Source organism: Phaethon aethereus, assembly GCF_964289735.1.
Source record: "Phaethon aethereus genome assembly, chromosome: Z".
Lineage (NCBI taxonomy): Eukaryota > Metazoa > Chordata > Aves > Phaethontiformes > Phaethontidae > Phaethon > Phaethon aethereus.
This window is the reverse complement of record NC_138577.1, coordinates 88,550,118-88,571,978: the sequence shown is the minus strand read 5'-3', so window position 1 is coordinate 88,571,978 and position 21,861 is coordinate 88,550,118. Positions and strand designations below refer to the sequence as shown.

Sequence of the window (21,861 nt, the reverse complement as noted above, 5' to 3'; positions counted from 1 at the left end):
GTTGTACTTAACCGCCATCTTCCTCAGAAGGCTGCGTTCTAGCCCACAACCACTGGGGTTGTCTTTGGCGTGCAAACGTGGTGGTTGTGCTTCCTTCTGGTAACCTGGTGTAACATAGCTGAGCATTGTTGCTCCTCTGATCTCCCATGGATTGTCAACCCTACAATATTTATAGACCAAATTCCTCAAAGACGGTGAGAAGGGATTAGGAACAATGACAGTATGTAGGAATTAGACTGCATGCTCTTTCAGATTAATAAGCTTTTTAAAAGGCTGTTTTGCACAGGAAGGATCTTACTCTGCAACATTTAAACATCATCTGCTTACTGTTTGGCTGTGAAGTCGCTGACATAGATGACACTGAGGCCATCTACATGTGTTTTTTAAAATGTCATCTGTATTAGTATTACATTCAAGGGACAGTACCAAGAATCAGGTTCTTTCAAGACCTTCTACCAGTATGCGGCATATAAGTCTGTGACAAGTGACATTACAGAAGGTCATGTCACTTTTAACTGCTTGCATTAGATCTTTCTGATTTCCCCAGTGCCCTTCCTTTGTTTGATTAATACTACTTGATTTCAAGCAAGGTATCGGAAGGCATAATTTAGACTGAGTATTGCAGTGGCAATCTAAGATTTTTGCCATAAAACTTTTAATAAAATAACTCTAATGTTCCTTTTTATCTTCGTATGCTTTTTCCTGTCCTCTCTCTCCCCTCTCCTTCCTTCCCTGTCTCCTCCCTCTCCCCATCATACCTCCCTCAGGTACAATGCTTGACATAGAGATCCGAATAACTACTGTGTTCCTTCAAACCAAAGCAGCACATGTGCACTTTATTTGAATAGCAACGAGGCAGAATCAAAGGAGAAAAAAACTCCATTGTGCATTTTTTCCTACAGTGTTCTTACTACAATGTTAAACTGCAATCTGTTGCTCAGATTCACTGTCCCTCTCTTGAACAGCCTTGCTTTGTTCTGCAGAAATAGATTGTACTTCAGTGTACAGCTTTTGTAAGGCTTCAGTATACCTTTTCTTCATATATCAGAAGATTATGAAGGATCTACTTTCCTTGGTTTAATTTGTGTCAAAGTTCTGAAGGCACTTTTTTTGGCCGTTTAATAAATTGTATTATTGTGTCTGTTTTGTCTGAATGTTCATGTTGTGGTTTTTTTGCTTTTAACTCTTCCTTCTGAATTTCAAGACAAGTGAAAGCATGGGCTAAGTTTCATGTACTTTAAAGAATCATTTATGCATCTTGGACATAGGAAAACTTTTACTACATTTTATTGTGCCACAGTAATTGAATTCTGTTTTCCTTTCCAGACAATTCAATACGCTAAAGCTTAATGTAATTGATGATATGACTAACCTAGAACAAGAGCATAGACTGGTAGTGGCTTTTGAATTAAAAAATGGAATGGAGGAGCTGGAAATCTCGGCTCAGTCCTGGCTTCAAGCATAAAGAGTCCTTTGAACATGTTAACATTCAGACACTCTATAGAAACTTGTAAAGTAGTTTGAGACCATTAGATGGGGTAGAAAAAAAAATATGAGTTTGAAGTATTATTATCCAGATAATTTAGAATGGGTATTGTCATGCAAGTTACTTCAGTGAAGTGCCATCATTTACAACAATTTTACAGGTTTCCAATTCAACTAATTGTCTCCATGCTAACTGTAGTGTTAATGTGAGATCGGCATTCTGCTGTTCAATCCTGTCAAGACAAGTAATTTCTGGATGTACATAGGAGAGATCTTTAAGTGTCTGGGGAATATCAGTGTTGAAAAGTAAGAGACCTACTGAGTTCAGTCAGCTCCAGGCGTAGGCAGTATCTGAGTCAACAGATTCAGGTTTATACCTTGGACTTTAGTCACCTAATGATGTAATTACAGTCATCTTGTGTGTGGCAAAATTGATTTAAGAGGGTTTCCATCTCACTGCAGGCCTTAACAGCTTGTTTTCGTCCTCTCTTCTCCGTTCCCCATTTCCTCAGTAGAGGTGATGCCAGTGTTTCTGGAGCTGCTCTGTAAACTGGGTCACTGAAACCATCCACATTAAAAGTTTGAGGGTGGGTTTTTTTGAAGAACGCAGTCAGTCCAGTCCAGTCCAGTCCAGTTTACAGCTCAGCTCCCCAGACACTTGGAGCAGCTCAGGGAAGATGGCAGTGATCTGCCAGGAGAGGAGAGGAACAAGGAAGTGATGCAGGTGCATGGGAAACCGAAAATGCCTTTGCTTCCACAGAGAGGTCCATGAAGATAGGACCTCTCAGAGACCTCCGAATGGGATGTGTGAAGTGGTGTACTGAGCTAAGCAGGAGCCGACAAGCATTCCAACAACATGCTCTCAGCATTTCCCTCTCTCAGTGCTGGGAGGTGTGACCATCCCAAACCCTCTGGGCACTGTCTCTGCTCCCCTTTCTTTAACAAGTGGAGCAGAGCTGGCCTAAATGGGAAACAGAGGAGAAACCGGTGAGGGAAGCTGCTTCTTCACAGATGTGTGCACAGCCTTGATTCCTTCTTCAGCCTGAGGGATTCACAGATACGTCTGCCTGGCTGGCATCAGGTCAGACGCTGCAGAAGATTCCGTGAGGCTCCTCTGGATAAAATTGTTCTGGGCAGGAAAGAATTTGAGAGTAATTGGTCTTTAACTGCTCAGGTCATGCTTCTCCCTTGGGCTTTTGGACATGCTCACTCTTTACTGTTGCTTTGTGTTTCTAGTCTTTCTTTTGCTTCTAAGCTCCAGAACAGAGTGGCCAGTAGACAGAATTGGAGGCTCCTTCCCCTCCGAAGTCCCAGACTTGTTCTTAGAGGTGTTCTGGGTTCAAACAAGGATGAGCAGCTGGAAATGTTTTGAACTGTGCAGTTGACTTGCATGTATGCAGAGTGCTCTGTGCATGTGAAATCAATCTATGTGGTGTTTATATTTTGCATGGGCCCATGTAACATTTTTAACTGGAATTTTCTTGATGGTTGAGCTAACCTGGCGAAAGGCATCTGATACACTTTTCTTTTGTAAGTTCTTCTCTTTCGCGAATTTGGCTCTTGCAAAATATTAAAATCCCTTTAGTTCGTCACATGGATTTGGACTTGATGAGAATGTCCTTGCAGCTGTGTTTGGGGGGTGATTATGAAATTGTAATTTTAATGTGTTGTCTCAAATGACAAGTAAAACCATTCATAGCTTCACTTATATAACAAAGTAAACTATCTTGGTGGCGTATCTGTAAAAGAGGCCAAAGTACTAATGTTTCAGATAAATGAGTTTTTCCTTCTCTTGTCCTTTTTATGCATGTTTTATAATACGTAGTATACATTTTTGCATCTCTAATAAGACACTAGGCTAGGTGGATCTTTGCTGACCATCATTATGGATGTTCTCACATCCTAATAAGTACTTACATTTAAATAGTGATGTAAAGAGCCATGTTATTTACTGGTTATAAGGAGGTGCAACTTTATTTCAATTCCAGAAACAGCGAATTTTCCTTGCAGGATAGGCTGAAGACTTGATCACAGTGTTGTGAGGCAGGGATTTGTGTTTTAAGTCTGAATCTGCCGCTGACCATCTTCGGGAAGTCATTTAATCTCTCTGTAAACCAGATGCAATAGTGGTTCATTTCATGCTCTTGTTGCGATTAATAATCATTAATATTTGGAGAATGAATTGAATGTATGTCTGTATTTCATAGTATTAGACTGAAAAGACTGTTTATAATTCAAAAATGCATAGAAGCAGACATATGGCAATGGCAGCTAGCAATGAATGTGCAAAATGTTAAATGCACACTGTATAAAATCACCGTTAAGAAACATAGTGCTAATACTGATAGAGTATATGGTATATATAGAATCAGAGGAAGATTTAGGTTGGAAAAGACCTTTAAGATCAACAAGTCCAACGATTAACCTATCACTGACAATCCCACCACTAAACCATGTCCCTAGGCACCACATCTACAGGTCTTTTAAATATCTCCAGTGATGGTGACTCCACCACTTCCCTGGGCAGTCTGTTCCAATGTTTGGTCACTGTCTCAGTAAAGAAGTCTTTCCTAGTATCCAATTTAAACCTCCCCTGGCACCAGTTGAGGCCGTTTCCTCTTGTCCTACAGCTTGGGAGAAGAGACCAACCCCACCTCACCACAGCCCCCTTTCAGGCAGTTGCAGAGAGCGATGAGGGCTCCCCTCAGCCTCCTCTTCTCCAGACTGAACACCCCCAGTTCCCTCAGCCGCTCCTCAGAAGACTTGTGCTCCAGACCCCTCCCCAGCTCCGTTGCCCTCCTCTGGACACGCTCCAGCACCTCAACGTCCTTCTTGTAGTGAGGGGCCCAACATTGAACACAGGATTCGAGGTGCGGCCTCACCAGTGCCGAGTCCAGGGGCACGATCCCTGCCCTGCTCCTGCTGGCCACACTAGTGCTGGTACAGGCCAGGATGCTGTTGGCCTTCTTGGCCACCTGGGCACACTGCCGGCTCATGTTCAGCTGGCTGTCAACCAGCACCCCCAGGTCCCTTTCTGCCGGGCAGCTCTCCAGCCACTCCTCCCCAAGCCTGTAGCGTTGCCTGGGGTTGTTGTGACCCAAGTGCAGGACAACATCCACAGCCTTTCCCTCATCCTCTAAGCAGGTCACCTGGTCATAGAAGGAGATCAGGTTGGTCAAGCAGGACCTGCCTTTCATAAACCCATACTGACTAGGCCTGATCACCTGGTTGTCCTGTATGTGTTGTGTGGTGGCACTCAAGATGATCTGCTCCAAAACTTCCCTGGCACAGAGGTCAGACTGACAGGCCTGTAGTTCCCAGATCCTCCTTCTAGTCCTTCTTGTAGATAAGCATCACATTTGCACGTTTCCAGTCTTCTGGGACCTCCCCGGTTTGCCAGGATTGCTGATACATGATGGAAAGTGGCTTGGTGAGAGCTTCCACCAGCTCCCTCAGTAGCCGTGGGTGGATCCCACCTGGGCCCATAGACTTGTGCACAACCACGCGGTGCAGCAGGTCACTAACCATTTCCCCGTGGATTACGGGGCCTTCGTTCTGCTCCCTGTCCCTGTCTTCCAGCTCAGGGGGCTGGGTACCCAGAGTCCTGGGTACGGGTCTTACTGCCAGAGGCTGAGGCAAAGGGGGAATTAAGTACCTCAGCCTTTTCCTCACCCTCTGTCACTATGTTCCCCCTGCACGCCATAAAAGATGGAGCTTCTCCTTAGCCCTCCTTCTGTTGCTACTGTATTTACAGAAACATTTTTATTGTCTGTTATGGCAGTAGCCGGACTAAGTTCCAGTTGGGCTTTGGCCCTTCTAATTTTCTCCCTGCACAACCTCACAACACCCTTGTGGTCCTCCCGAGTGGCCCGTTCCTTCTTCCAAAGGTCTTTCCTGAGTTCCAGCCAAAGCTCTGTTCAGCCAGGCTGGTCGTCTTCCCCCCCGGCTCATCTCCTGGCACATGGGGACAGGCTGCTCCTGCAGCTTTAGGATTTGCTCCTTGAAGAACATCCAGCCTTCCTGGGCCCCTCTGCCCCTCAGGACTGTCTGCCCAGGGACTCTGTCAACGAGTCTCCTAAACAGGCCCAAGTCTGCCCTCCGGAAGTCCAAGGGAGCAGTTCAGCTGACCTCCCCCCGCCTTATTTCTCCAAGAACTCTACCATGTGGTGATCTCTGTGCCCAAGACAGCCTCCTCACTCACCAGCTGTGGCAGGAGGCTACCTTCCACACGCTCCAGGAATCTGCTAGACCGTTTCCTCTCTGCTGTATTGTATTTCCAGCAGACATCTGGTAAGTTGAAGCCCCCCACAAGAACAAGGGCTAGCGATTGTGAGACTTCTCCTAGCTGCTTACAGAATATTTCATCTGCCTCTTCAACCTGACTGGGTGGTCTGTAACAGGTTGCCACCATGCTGACTGCCTTGTTGACCTTCCCCCTGACTCTCACCCATAAACACTCAACCCCATCGTCACCAGCACGAAGCTCCAGACGGTCAAACCCCTCCCTAACACACCGGGCTACCCAGTGCCTCTCCTTCCTTGCCTGTCCCTGCTGAAGAGCCACCCATTGCAGCACTCCAGTGGTGCGGGTCACCCCACCGCGTTTCCGTGATGGCAACTATATCATAGTTTTCCTGCTGCGCAATGGCTCCCAGCTCCTCCTGTTTGTTGCCCTTGTTGCCTGCATCGGTGTAGATGCACTTCAGTTGGGCTGTTGATCCCGCCACCTTTTTGGGGGGAGAAGCACTAATTTCTACATGACCATTCTCAGGTGCTTCTGTGCTTTCTAACACATCAATAACACTTTTGCCTTTGCTGCCGCATGGGCCTCCATCGCCGACCTCCACCGAGCTGGCAGGCTGCAGCACCTCGCTAGCACCATTCCTCAAACATCGGCGTGTCGCCCCCAGGCTTATCTCTAGCGAGCCTGGTTTTATCCCTTTCCCCCTTCACATCTAGTTTAAAGCTCTTTCAATGAGCCCTGCTAACTCATTGTTGTAGATCTTAAGCAGATAAGCCACTATTAATTTATTCCCAGCTTTGTATTCTTCAAAAATCTCTCAGCGAATGCTGTAAATTCTGTTCAAAATGTTGCACGTTTCTGTAGGCAACAGTAAATGTAAAGTAAGCATTTCTGTTTGCTGCCTAGACGCCAGTGGAGCTGACAAAAGATTCCTTTAGTTAGAACAATCATACATTGAATGTTGAGGTACCTTTTAAATACTGAAATTGTCAAGCAACTATTTTGTACAGGAATGGTTTTCAGTTTACAATTCCCTAATGTAGGTCAATTAAAACTGTAACACTTTCCTACATTTGAATCTCTAGATCAAGTGTTTTTTCCTAGTTGTACGTTTTCCTTCTGTGCATTTATTTCAAATGTTAATAAAGTTTTCATCTACAAAAGGTTTAGAATTGACAGAACAAAACTCTTCCTTTTTAAATCATGACAACTACTACTGTTTCTGTCTGCAGGTAGTGGAGGACATGCTAGAGGACGAGGAAGAAGAGGATGACAGAGATGACAAGGTAATTATCTTTCCTAGCACTTGGGTATCTGGGGATGGGAGAATTTAGACATGACACTGTTTTTACAGACAGTTAAAAAAGGAGTTGAAGTGTTTTAGTCCAGAAAATTGGACAGAGCTGTTTATCATCCTAACAATGCTACAGTGTGTTGCAGGAAAGGATAGAGGACTATAAATCCTGCCTTTTTTTTTTTTTTTGGTCCAGAGCTGGGTCAAATATTTTTTCTGCCAAGAACAAAAATAATTCAGCCTGTCTGGAACTTGATAGCTCCTCTGAAGATAACTGCAGTGACAACTGTTTTTGAAGGACAAAAATTTGTCCTGTCTTCAGTATTACAAATAGGGCTGCACTTCAGGGGAAAAATGGTGTAAAAATAGCAACTCCATACTGGTTAAAGATGGGATATTGACATCTATAATTTTCAAAGAATTACTTGGTAGAAGAATGGCTGATATGTTTTGCACTCTGTATGACATTTAAATAATCACAATTCTCATAGACGTCCACTTGTTCTGAAGTTGGCACTGTGGCCCAGCAAGCTGGGAAACCGTTGCAGATCATTCGGCTATTTGAGCAAACGCAGTTCAGTTTGGAGGCTACTGGTTGGGTTGAGGATTGCAACCACAGTAAATAACAGCTCATTTCCACATCTCATTGAGCCAAGCTATGGGACTGCTTGGATTGGTTGTCCCCCAGGGAGAGGGAAAAACCAGAGAAAAGAAATGAGAATGACCTTGCACCACTGAAGCAATGGCTAGTGCTGGCGGGACAGCGTTCTGGTGAGATGAGCGCAGTGAAGACAGCCCTGTTGTTGCTGTTATTTTCATACCAGGAAGGTGATACTTGTGGAAGAAAAGGGAAAAAACAGATATTTTTACAAGAACTCTAAATTAAAGTACAGATGATTTTGACCTTCACAGATGTTCCCCATTTCTGTAGTAGTAAAGCAATGATTTTTTTTTTTTCAAGAGGAGAAAAACAGTGTATCTTAATTTATGCCCTTGACCTTTGTTTCTAGTTGAGATGTACAGTTATATACCACTGTAAGAATTCATATGCTGGCAGCAGCATTTGAAATGTCAGAAAATTCACTGTGATTAGTTAATCCCCTGAATGATTATTTTTCTGTTAGCTAACACCTAAGATCTGAGAGATGATAAAAAAAAGAGTATTTTCCTCATTCCATTGCCAGCTCAAACATTTTACAATTGACAGAAAGTTATTATGTGAAATTCCTCTATACATCACTTAAGTCGTTAGCTACATCATTTCAGAATCGGCAAACACTGTAGTAACAAAACCTTCTTTTACAAAACATGAATGTGATGGTTTTTAACACTAAATGATATGAGTATACACTTCTGGCAATAAAATATATGATTTATTGCAAAGGTCAGTCATGTAGCTGTGGAGAGCTTGTATTTTAACTCAACATGCCAGCTTTGAATCATCGTTTCTCTTCTGATAAACACTGATCTGCCATACATTTGAGGCCATTTTCTCCCATTTCTTCCTGCTTTATTATTAGAGCTGGTGCAAAAGTATCATCCCAGTAGTGTGTGTATCCCTGGATATTTTAATAACTGTGATTAGTTCACAAAGAACAGTGCTTGACTGCTTGTAGCTTAAGCCAGCCTGTGTAGTTACAGCATAGTAGTTTTTGGAAATTTTTAAACAAACCCCTTTAAAAGGGAAGATGAGGGTGGCGGGCAGCCCCCCCACCCCCCAGTTCTCTGGTGATTAGCAGATTTCAGGCAGAACATACATAATTAGAAATACCACTCCGGGTTTCAGTGTTGTGATCTAATATTCAGCTTTCCCAAACTGACGCCGGAGTTCAAACATTTTTCTAGATCTAGTTACCAAGGTTGAATAGAAGCGAGTACTGACAATACCTTGTGCGTTCAGTGAGCCCTTTTACTGAACATTTAACAGCTGTCTTTCTATACAGAAGGTGTTTAAGTTGATTTTGAGAAATCCAAAGCTGTCTTCATTATTGCAAAGATTTTGAGTTCTTGTGATTGAATATGCTGTTTGAATGGAAAAGAAAATTACACTTTATAAAATAAACATGTATGGACTACCGTGTATATTCATCACTCTTCACAGTGGGCAATATTTTGCAACTGTGAAATGTAAGTGCATAGTTAGGACTGAGTTTATTGCTAGAAGCTGGTAGGGTGTTTTCTTCCTTTCTGGTGCACTAGACATAACTCTGTCGCTGTTCCTCTTACATCTTTTTGTCAAAATGGAATGGTGCAGTTTTGTATTATTTTAATTCATACATATGTTCTCTTAAAGCTATTGGCAAGATGAAGTTTTGTGAGAAAAATGCACATTTTGTAACACCAGCTGGTAGCGGCCTCTGGCTTTTATTATTTCTCTGTTTTTTCATACAGGATAATAGAAGAGTCAGGTAAATGGGTCTTCTTATGCAATAAAAGTAGAAAGATTAATAAATGTGCCAAAGCCTCACTTTAATTGAAACTGAAGCATATGTTGCAAGTATGTAAAATATGTCCCAGATGTTTGACCATGGCCAGTGTCTTTGCTTTCCCTGATTACCACAAGGCAGCTATTAGTCCTGTAACCTTTGGACTTAACGGTAAATGGGGTATTACATGGCACAGAACCGGAGCACCTGTTTTCCATTCAGCAAAGACCCCTGGCAGGCTTTACTTAAGCCTATCCATATGTTTTCACTTAGCAGATTGTTGGGCGATTATGAAAAGTGTCTGTCTTTAGAGCCAGCTTAGGTATTAGTCACTTGCTCACAGTGAAAGGGCAACTCTTTGGCTACTTGATGAGGTCCGTGTGGGCAGGCACTGATGTAGGTTACGGGATGTGTGGTGGAGGGACGTTACTCGACATCCCTAACTTGCAGAGTTACAGAAGTAATGAACTGAGGATGATGAATGCTCAAATGTATGTCATTAGTTAAAGTAATGCATTTTATTAATAGTGCTGTGTAATACTGAGAGGAGTTTGACAGGTAGATTTGCACTTACCATATTCCTTAGTCTCATTCTAACATTCTGGATTTCAGGAACTTTTTTTTCATCCTCTGCTGCAATTAAGGTATACAGGACTGTCAAGTTTACAGTCATAGAATGTTTTTTTTTTTACTGGAGAATACTAACTTTCACCTTCAGTTACACTATGACTAATAAACTCAAATGGCAAGTATACGTCTTGTTATATCGGTTACAAAGTGGTGCTTAGCAGTGGAAAACTTTTTTCCTCATTTTGTTTCTTTGTCATATTATGTATTTAGGAACTGGAAAAGATGTCGTTTGTTTCGCTCAGGCGTTTGTCCTTAGTTTAATACTAATTTCTCCAAGAAATAGCACTGGATTCTGTGTTCCATATGTTCTGTACCGCTTGCTAAACCTAAGCCAGGATTTATGGTTTAATCTGAACTCTCTCTCTCCTCTCTGTTGTTTTTTTGGCTCCCTTCCAAACACTAGCTTACAGAGTATCTTAGCAAATAAGGGTCAGTTAAATTACATGAAGTCAAGTTATCAACAAGCTATCAAAAGGATTTTTACACAATTAAGTTATAATAATGTAGCGGTCAATATACATAATCTATGTATATAAGATTTTGTCATTTAAAAAGTTCAAGTATGCTTTTCGCTTGGCTTTATTCTTTGAACAAGCCCCAGATAAGGTTTCTGATAATCACAAAGAATTTCAGCTCAGCATTTTGCAGGAAGCCCTCATCATGCCACAGAATCAGGCCAGTGAGCAATGCTAATGTTGCAGATTTAAGCGGAGGAAGATGCATGGTATGAACAGTATTTTATTTTACCTTTTTATTAACAGTAACAATATTTTATTAATACAAATTATCAAAATCATTTGCAGCTTCGGCTACTCTCTCTTGGCTTTCGTTCTTTGAAAAATTCTTTGCAGTTCTCAGTCAATGTTATTATATTTCAAGGTAACTAGAAGCTTTTATAATGAAAAATAGTTGAGTCAAATTAAAATATGTTCTAAAGCTTTTAATCATCCCTGCTGAGAGGTACCAACTTTGTTTTCAAGCCAAGACACGTTCGTAACCTGTCTCAGAAGCATGCCCTGCATTTTTACCAAGCGTAGATCACGAGGAGGAGGAAAGATAACTCCGACGTAGCCGGTATTTTTATAATCTATAAAAGAGAAGATTGTAATCTATTGTAGTGGCAGTTATTTCTTCTAAAATAAATGGTGGAAAAACAATAAAGAAATAGGGAGTGAGTGGAGTGAAGAGAAAATTCCAGAACGAATAAATCCATAGGTTCACCTATGATTCCACCATTAAATTCTACATCAACATAGCACCTAAATACTGACTGTAAATAAGACACTAACAGCTCGCAGTGAAAACCGTAGCTGCGTATGAAACTGCTGTCCCCTAAAAGCTTAGCTAGACTATGTGGACTTATCAAACAAACCTACAACAGAGCAGTCTAGAATACAGAGCTGTAGCAGTCAAACTTCTCAGTGTAGTTTCGTTTCAGCTCAGTTTAGTTATTCACACAGAGATGGTGTTAAGAGGCATGTAGTCTTTATCAAAATTGTACATAATAGGAGGGATGATGGTGTAGACTGCTTCAACCCCTACACTAGCATATTAGCTGATGATGTTTCTGATCATTGCATCACCCCAAAGTCACAACCATGGAGTAACTTTTGCCTGGATGTACCTTGGATCATGTGCATTTGCACAGGTGCTTCCACAAAGAGCAATTTTCATCCTGCCCTGTACTCGGGCATCAGATGGCCTTCGTGATTGTCAGGTGCACGCCTTTGAAAACAAGTAACTTGGACAGCCTTCTGAGCGGTTTAGTTTTAACAAGATGAGGCTTCTTTGTCCTGGTGCAGTCCTGAAATACTGTCAAAATTAGTGGAGTAAAATGAGTATTAGTGAGATCAGAATCTGAGATTTATATCTGAAGTTTGGCACTTGAGGACGTGTGTGTGTGAGATAGTCCCTGCGGGACTGTGGGTCTATAAACTGTTGAATGAATTACACTCATCCATGTACGTGTCTTTTTTTCCACCTGTGACTAATATAGTGTGGGTAATGTTCTTCATTTATTAAGTAATCCAAGTATAATGCAATAAATTATTAAATATAATGAAGAATATGTCTTAATTATGTTAGCTGTTTCAGAATGTGACATAATTTTGCCCTACATTTTTCCTCTACCCTTAATATTATTTCTTAATATAACTAAGCAGATGAAATTCTTTGAGACCAAGCAAAACTTGTTTTCACCTAGCTCCTCAAAAAGTAACTGTATAAAATGGGGTGTGGTAAAAACATCTCTGTGGTCTTCTCTGTGGCTCAGTGGAGAGAAATGATGAGTGCTGGAGAAAACAACCAAAAGGTTTTACTGCCAGGTTCTCTTCGAAACCTTCCTACATGTGCTATGTGCTTGCAAAAGTGGTGAGAATGGACAGAATTTTTTAATGTAGTTTCACAGAGAATCATGAGATCTGGGTTCTGTCTAAGCTGCTGCCATGAACAACTTGCAACAACAACAACGCTAAGCAAGCCATGTAGTCAGTGATACATGGGTATTTGCCAGCCACCTGAATATTTCTTCAGGTTTATTCATAGCTTCCCATTTTAGCCTTCCAAAGAACAGCCCCAAACGCCTGTTTGAGACACATGACTTTTGAACTCGTTCTGCAGTAAAGTATAGAGCCCTTAATACAGGACGAGATGGTAATGGGTAAGACACAACTTTGGAAGCCTGGTAGAAGAAATGCGATGGTTGAGAATTGCTAGCATGAGGACAAGTGCTGCATGAACCCAGTCTCTGGTGGCAGACATGTGGCTGTCTGACACCGTGTATGTGAAGCAACCTGCACTGAGCAACGTGCTGTAGTTGAAGATGTCCCTGCTCACAGCAGGGGGTTGGACTGGATGGCCTTGAAAGGTCCCTTCCAGCCCGAACTGTTCTGTGATTCTATGAATGAGAATGAAGGACTGGCAGAGATGATGCTGTGGAAGAAGACAATACCCAGCAACATGGCTCTCTGCAAAGTGGATGGCATGTTGTGGTCTGGGTTTTCATCTGCGGCTTGATGCTGAGGCTCGCAGCTACCTTTTAAGCTAGGTCCTTTCACTTCACTAAAATGCTTGTAAGAAAAATTGCAATCTCAACCACAGAAATTTGCCAGGGCAATTGATCAGGCATTGCTATGCTTTATGGAGGAAGATACAGGAATATGGAAAAACAAATTGCAAGTTTTTGCAAACAGTACGCATGTATTTTGTGCAGTTTAAAGTATCTATGTGTGTTTTCTTAATGTTGATGGGGGGATCAGTGATGAAGTTGCTGCACAGATCGTCCAGGCAAAATATAATCCTGACAAAATGAAAGAGGCACCTCCACTCCAAAGAATTTAAGTGCAAAGCTCCTCCTAGAGGAGTGTGGCATGGAATTTCAAAGTTGGCATTACGCAGCAGCATCCACAAAGACACAATGCAGTGTGGTAGAGAGCAGGGTCTGCTGCTACTCAGGTTTCATGCACTGGCAGATAAAGAGGTAAGTTTGGCATAAATACAGCTTGTGGACAAATAGTGCATGTAACTAGCTTCATTACACTTCCTTTTCATTTTGTAGATATTAATTTTACGCATTTACTGATAAATACTAGAAAAGCTTCAAAGGTGTGGCAGTTTGCTTCCACAAATGCCTAGAGACTTTCCAACAGGAGTTTTGTTACCTGGCGTCTTTCCCTCTACTGCCCTGGACTGTACATGCCTTTTGGGGAAAAAAGTGTGTATTAAAATAATGGCAGATCAGACAACATCATCTCTGCTGAAAAAAGCTTTTCCCAGTCATCCATCCTGTACTCTCTCTTCCCACTTTCTGTTTGAATAGAGGTTAAAGAAGCCCTTTGCCGCTTCGTTTTTGTAGCTTCTTGGTTTTGTCATCAGCTGTGCAGCACATAAGAAATGTACTTGTTTTCCAGTACTCAGAATCCACCCTTGGAGACAATTCTTTAATCACAGGAACCTTCCATTAAAAGACTTCTGTAGATTTTAAAGCATAAGTGCAGGGAAGAATATATTTGTTTTCAGTGTAGAAGTATATATTTTTGTTGATATCTACCCTCCTGCTAGCAGAAACTCTATCTCTGGACAGTTTATGCAGCTTGGTGGGAGGTCTGGATGGGGGGAAGAGGCAGCAGTCTGACAACCTTCCGCAGAAATCTGCTGAAGCCGAGTAGCTGATTTGTGAATTCCCACCTGTATCCTCACAAAGCATCTTTCGACTTGGGTAAGGACCTGCCATGGCCACTCCTGCCTTGTGTGGACTCATGAGGGGTCAAACACTGGAACTGAGTGCTGGGGACGGGAAATGGATTTTCTGTGGATTTACTGACTTTTCTGTTGAGTCACACACCGAGGCCTGTCATTCTGACCTCGGTGCCAGGGAAGGTTCTGGAACAGATCATCTTGAGTGCCACCACACAACACATACAGGACAACCAGGTGATCAGGCCCAGTCAGTATGGGTTTATGAAAGGCAGGTTCTGCTTGACCAACCTGATCTCCTTCTATGACCAGGTGAGCTGCATAGTGGATGAGGGAAAGGCTGTGGGTGTTGTCCTGCACTTCGGCCACAACAACCCCATGCAACGCTGCAGGCTTCAGGAGGAGCAGCTAGAGAGCTGCCCGGCAGAAATGTCCTGGGGGTGCTGGCTGACGGCTGAACATGAGCCGGCAGTGTGCCCAGGTGGCCAAGAAGGCCAACAGCATCCTGGCCTGTACCAGCACTAGTGTGGCCAGCAGGAGCAGGGCAGGGATCGTGCCCCTGGACTCAGCACTGGTGAGGCTGCACCTCGAATCCAGTGTTCAATGTTGGGCCCCTCACAACAAGAAGGACGTTGAGATGCTGGAGCGTGTCCAGAGAAGGGCAACGGAGCTGGGGAGGGGTCTGGAGCACAAGTCTTATGAGGAGCGGCTGAGGGAACTGGGGGTGTTCAGGCTGGAGAAGAGGAGGCTGAGGGGAGCCCTCATCGCTCTCTGCAACTGCCTGAAAGGGGGTTGTGGTGAGGTGGGGGTTGGTCTCTTCTCCCAAGCTGTAGGACGAGAGGAAATGGTCTCAAGTTGTGCCAGGGGAGGTTTAGATTGGATATTAGGAAAAATGTCTTCACCGAAAGGATTGTCAAGTCAACAGGCTGCCCAGGGAAGTGGTGGAGTCACCATCACTGGAGATATTTGAGAGAGCTGTAGATGTGGTGCTTAAGAACATGGTTCAGGGGTGGAATTGGCAATGCTGGGTTAATGATTGGACTTCATGGTCTTAAAAGTCGTTTCCAACCTAAAGCATTCTATGATTCTATGATTGTAAGGGTACAGGCGCCCATCCATGAGCCTTGTGGAAGCATCTCTGAGTCAAGGAGCCTGTGGGAGCAAGAACTGGAACAGGCAACAAGAGATGCAGACATAAAGAAAAAAAAAACAATGTAGAGACAACTTAGGGACCAGGAGTGGCCGGGCACTGGGCAGGCAAGGATGTGGGGAAGGATCCCAAGAACTATGGCAGGGGAAGAGAAGGAGCCAGGGAAAGGCCACGAAGCCCCGGGCAGAGGTGGCCTTGGGGAACAGGCATGGATTGAGCATCCATGGAGAAAAGTGCAGAGCTTACCTTAAATCTCCGTATGTTAATTTCAGAGCGGTTGGCTTCACCATCTCAGTAGTGCTCTGAACGTAGCCTTCAGTGTACAATTTAGACTCAAAACCTAGAATTTATGCCATATGGAAAAGCAATAAACGGTTGTTTTAGCACTGGCTTACTATTAAATGTGCCTTAAGGACTGGGGTGGTATCTGTGTTATCTGCATGATCAGTAAATGCATGTTTGACTGGTTTGGGAGCAGATGAGGTAATATGATAGGTTAACATACAGCTGTAGCAGTCTGATAATGCAGTGTTTTTATTGATTGTCTAACTGAGTAACTACACTGGGTATTAGGTTTGCTTGTCACAGTGCTTAGTGCCTGGGGTAGTTGAGCAAGTTACTTTTCCACTGAGTTGACCCCAAAGTTCCAGAGTCTTTCAATCAAACTCCTCGGATTTCATACACTGGCAATTTCTTTCCTTTTCTAATGGGCTATATTAAAGAAAATGTGTCACCTTTTGCACCATGTAATACTAAATCAGATCAGAATTCATGCACAATTATGTCAGTGGAAATCTAATATTACAGACCTGCTTATCTCCAGATAGCACATGGAAAAATAAACTTGCACAACTGACAGATTTACTTGATTCTACAGATAAGTTATTTGTAAGTAATTGAGCCGAGGAATGTATATGGATTATTTTCATACGTCTCAAAAAACATATAAGAAAAATGGCTAATAAATATTTAAGTGTTGTTTTTTTCTTCTTTCTCTTTCTCTTATTTCCTTTCCCTTTTTATCTTTTCTTGGCCTGCTCAAGTGCTAAAGTAACAAAGTCTGGGATGGGAAAACCAGGTTGTATGTTAGCAAACTGGTTTTGTTCTGAAGGCTAACAAGTTTAGAAAAACAAAATGGACACCACTCATTAATGTAATGTCACAGATATCTAATGTCATCTAGGTAATACAGATCTCTGAGAAAAAAGCATTCTATCAAGAAAGTATTGCTTTCTGTTTTTCTTTAACAGTGTGAAAAAGTCAAAACACCGTTGCTAATCTGAAGCTTTCTTGCAATCAGAAATAGTAATTTAAGATCGATTGCTCAGCAGATGTGCTTTTTAGTATTTTACACAAAAGAATGGTGCAATTCCTGCTACCTTCAGCATATACAGCATTGTGTTGTGTTGTTACCCCTTTAGTGTATGATGTTAGCTATAACAAAAGATTAAGTCTGGAAAAGCTGTTTGTTGGCCTTTAATTACTGCTTGATTAACATTTTAAATACCAATAGGAAAAAAGTGGATAGAAATCCTTTGTAATAGCTTCTCTGTTGCTGAGTAGGAGGCCAATTTGTGGCTGCATTTTTTATTTTTTTTTATTTTGGGGGAATTTGAAATTTGTGCATATGTTTATGCGCACCAAAGCATGTCCTTGTCTATTCTGTGAAGTCCCAGAGCTGCTTTCCTTCCCACTCCCAAAGAGCAAATGGTGCCTGAATATTTTAGATCAATACATAGCATAAAGCGAAGATCAAGAAGCAGTTTACTCAGCTATTTTTCTGAAGTATAATACACACCCATGCATTTTGATACAGGAATGGCTTGCATAGTAATAGTTGTGGTTTCTGGACAGTCTATTAAAAATTAAGATTGTGCAGCCTGTTCATGGAAGGCTGGAGGCTGCATTATCAGAAATTACATTATATAATACTATAGGCCAAGAACCAGTTTGTTACTGAATAATTTTTTCAAGCAGCTCTTTATGGTGTGTCATCCTTTTCACCCATCTTCCTCAGGATATATTGATGCAGAAGAAAATGTGTTCTAATATGATTTTTTTAAAAAAAAGTTTTAGGCAGAATTCTGAAGTCTCAATGCACAAATACAGAAATGTCTTTTGGTGAAATTGCTGAAGATTTTTTTTCACCAGTGAAATGTTGTCTATTTATTTGATAATCGACTAAAAGTGTTCAAGGGTTCAGCTGCATGGTCCTTTTGTTGGTTTGCTTTTGCAAATCAATGCCTGCAAACTAAGGAGAGGAACTGCAATGGCTCATTGATGGTTGTGTTTCAAACAAGACTAAAGATGCTTTTCAAAGTAATCTAACCAAGAATGTGATTAGCATTGTGCTCCAGCACAACCTGCCAAGCAAACAGAGGCCACCTTAGGGTGTGAAATGACGGTCTTCTGGAGACACCCTGTTTCGAGACTGGAACTCCTGTGCACAGGGACCACTGGAGACTCTTTGTTCTTCAGCCTGGCTGCCTTTGAAAGGAAAACACAACGGTTTGGACCACAACTGTGTTCTCCTCTGATGCCAGTCAGACTTCTGGGACTGCTCATTCATGGGCCGTAACCCCAAAAAGCCACAAATGAAAGCCAGCAGATTCAAGAGCAGCTCTTCACACTGTTGAAGCTCCCCCAAAAAATCTGGTGAGAAGCCCCTTTGCTAGTAATGCAGCCATTTGACGCTGGGCCTATTGATCTAGCCAAAGAACAGCACAACCCCTTCTTGGGAGCCTGCTGGAAGAGTAATAAAAAGAAGTTCAACATGTTTTCTAACTCCAAATTACTGTTTCGATAAGGAGCTCAGGTGTCACCATAGATAGACATAACCTATTGAGTTTGAAGAAATAGCATTTGCTTTTAAAAGCAAGTCAGCATCAAAATGCAAGGAAAAGTAGAACATTATACATGATTTGATTAAGTATGTAGAACCGAGACAGATTTTTTTTTCTCCAGATGACCAAATCAGAGTAGTTAGTTATAAAAGGCATAAAGTAATTACTGAACCTTGGAGACTTTTTTGAATCAAATATATTGGTTTTTAAAGTTATTTTTCCTGCCAATAAACTGTTTATTTTTTATTGTCAGATCAGTGGAGGAAACTTCCTTCGCTGATGCTTTTCTTTTTCTTTTCTGTGGCTTGGGGATCAAATAATTGATTTCCCACCAATCTCCAAGTCCTCAAATTTTTGCTCTGCAATCCCATGTTTTGATGACGAATACTGACGTCCTTAACTAAGACACTGGAATATCTGTTTTCTTAAAAGTTTGTTGGGGAAAAGAAACAATTTTAATATTGTACTTCCAGGTCATTTGCAAGTGTTACTGGCAGTACCTCAAGTGCACAGGAATGTTTTACAGACTTTATTCTATTTTTAATACCGAGACATTTTAATGTATGATTTCAGATTGTTAACATTCAGCGGTCTAGCCATGTATCCTGAACTAGACTGGAGAAAGAAAGGTTTTTTCTCCTTCCTTTTCTCCTTCCTTTAAACAATTCTTCTACCTATTTCCTATGTGTTGGCTAAGCATAGTGCCAAAGCCCAGGGGGAATGAGTCTGTGAATGGTGTCATTTGTCTGAAGTATTAATAGTTCTAGGAAATTACTGTTTGATAAGGAGCAGCACAGTGGAGTAACTCTTTGAGCAAATATGGGGAAGAGTGAGTCTGGGGAAAAGGTACGGGGAAGGCAGAGAGGAGAAAAGAAAAAAATGGCTGTATGCTTGTGTTCAGCTGGGGTAGGTGGGGAATACAGACAAAGAATTCACATGGACATTGTTTGCAGAGCCCCGTGTTTCTAGGGCATTTCCAATGTACAGGGATAATTTGTGTGAATTATGTCTCCAAGATGATAAGCACACAGCAGCTTACAATTTGTGGCCAAGTTAATACAATTCTGTACATGACGGGGTCTTTTTCTAGCTCCACAAAATACATTGAAGTTCAGAAAACTTACAGATCCTCCTAGAAGCTCTGCTAAGGCACATGGAGGGCAGGGAGGTGATTTGAGACAGCCAGCATGGCTTCACCAAGGGCAAGTCCTGCCCAACCGACCTAGTGGCCTTCTTTGATGCAGTGACCACATCAGTGAACAACGGAACAGCTACTGATGTCGTCTGTCTGGACTTCTGCAAGGCCTCTGACACGGTCCACCCCAACACCTTTCTCTCTAAATTCGAGGGACATGGATTTGATGGGTGGACTGGTGGGTGGATGAGCAATTTTTGGATGCTCACATCCAGAGGGTAGTGGTCAGCAGCTCGATGTCCAGATGGAGATCGGTGATGAGCGATGTCCCTCAGGGGTCCATGCTGGGACCAGTACTCTTTGGTATCTTCATCAGTGACATAAACAGTGGGATGGAGGGCACCCTCGGCAAGTTTGCAGATGACACCAAGCTGAGTGGTGCAGTTGACACACCTGAGGGACGGGATGCCATCCAGAGGGACCTGGACAAGCTGGAGGAATGGGCCCGTGTGAACCTCATGAGGTTCACCAAAGCCAAGTTCAGGGTCCTGCCCCTGAGTCGGGGCAGCCCCCGGTATCAGCACAGGCTGGGGATGAGGGATGGAGAGCAGGCCCATGGAGAAGGACTTGGGGGTCCTGGTGGGTGAAAAGCTGGACAGGAGTCGGCAACGTGCGCTCGCAGCCCAGAAGCCACCCATGTCCAGGGCTGCCCCCAAAGCCACGTGGCCAGCGGGGCGAGGGAGGGGGTTCTGCCCCTCTGCCCCGCTCCGGGGAGACCCCCCTGCAGGGCCGCGTCCAGCTCCGGAGCCCTCGGCACAGGAGAGACACGGAGCTGCTGGAGCGGGGCCAGAGGAGGCCCCAGCAACGCTCCGAGGGCTGGAACAGCTCTGCCGGGAGGACAGGCCGGGAGAGCTGGGGGGGCTCAGCCTGGAGCAGAGAAGGCTCCGGGGAGACCTTCCTGCAGCTGCCAGGGCTGAGAGGGGCCTGTAGGAAAGGTGGGGACGGGCTTGTTAGCGGGGCCGGGAGCGACAGCACAAGGGCCGCTGGGTTTAAACTAGAAGGGGGTGGGTTTAGATGAGATCTAAGGAAGACATTTTTCACACTGAGGGTGGTGAAGCCCTGGCCCAGGTTGCCCAGAGAGGTGGTGGATGCCCCGTCCCTGGGAACCCCCCAGGTCAGGCTGGACGGGGCTCTGGGCACCCTGCTCTGGTTGGGGATGTCCCTGCTCATGGCCGGGGGCTGGACTGGGTGGCCTGGAAAGGTCCCTTCAGCCCAAACTGGTCTGTGGTTCTAAGTGATCTGCATTCACAAATCCCTTGGGTGGAAAGGACAGCCAGAAGCATCCAGTCTCTGTAGTTTCACAAGAGTTGGCTTGAAGATCCAAGTTTACAGCAAAATTGTGTTGAAAGTGGATAAAAAAATTTTGACCAAACTGGACTACAAACTCAGTTAAGACTTTTTGTGGAAAGAGGTAAGGAGTGAAAAAACCCATCAGCTGAATGGCATAAGGGTAATAGGAAGGGATTTCTGCTTTAGCAATGAAAAGGAAAATGCCATGGAAACAATGCATCCCTGCTGCATGAGGAGGGGAATAAAATCAATTGTCTAAAAACTACCTGATTTTGGACATCCTTTAAAAATGTTTTTAGCAATAGAAAACAGGCAAAAATACCCGTTGAAAAGAAAACATGCTGCATTTCTAAAAACTATTTTGGGGGAATACTTGGAAATGATGCTTAGACTGTTAAGGGAGTTATCTAATAATCTTGCTGCTCTACTGACATTTATTATCCAAAAGTCATGGCAAAATACAAAAGTGCTGAAAGATAGAAGAGAAATGCGTTATACTTCCATTTTTAAAACTGAAGAGAGGATTGATCCTGACAAGTGCTATTGTTTTAATCTGTTGTTCTCTGTAAATGATATAACATTTGTATGTTTTAGCTTTTGTATGTAAAAGCCTGTTTGCACATCATGAGATTTACCGTAGGTATTTACAATCCAAGTCACCATTATTAGAATCATGATACAAATCTGTGCTTCTATTTCAAAGCCTGTAATGATTATTTTTGATCAAAATGATCCCCAAAATCAGTGTCAGGACTTGGACACCCAAGATGGTTTGTGTGGCTCCTCTCGGCTTCCCAGGAAGGTGAAGAGGGTTGGAGGAATTAGTTTTCACATGAAAAATGTTCAGAAAATGTGATAATATCTTTTTAAAAGATACTGAAAAATGAAAGACTGCAATCTTGCCCTCCAGAAAACAAATGTCCTGATATTCTTATTTCAGTATTCCTTTTTTTTTTTTTTTTTTGTAAATAAGTAACTTACTTACAAGGACAAGGTCTGTAATGGTTTCCAGGGAGTCAAAAAGTATATATTTCCTCAAAGATGAAACTAAACAGCAGAAATATTGTTACAATTCTGCTCTATAGTAATATCCTGCTTTGCTTTCCTCATC

At 42.8% G+C, this 21,861-nt stretch overlaps 1 protein-coding gene across 1 annotated transcript in view; it reads left to right on the top strand.

Annotated features, from left to right (window-relative positions):
- MCTP1 (multiple C2 and transmembrane domain containing 1) overlaps nt 1-21,861 on the top strand; it is a gene marked incomplete at its 3' end in the record, with an annotated part of 282,449 nt that overhangs the window by 236,385 nt on the left and 24,203 nt on the right. Inside the window, exon 17 of the mRNA XM_082012858.1 lies at nt 6,961-7,014. Within this exon, the coding sequence (XP_081868984.1) occupies nt 6,961-7,014 (54 nt within the window). The remainder of the gene's footprint in view (nt 1-6,960; nt 7,015-21,861) is intronic.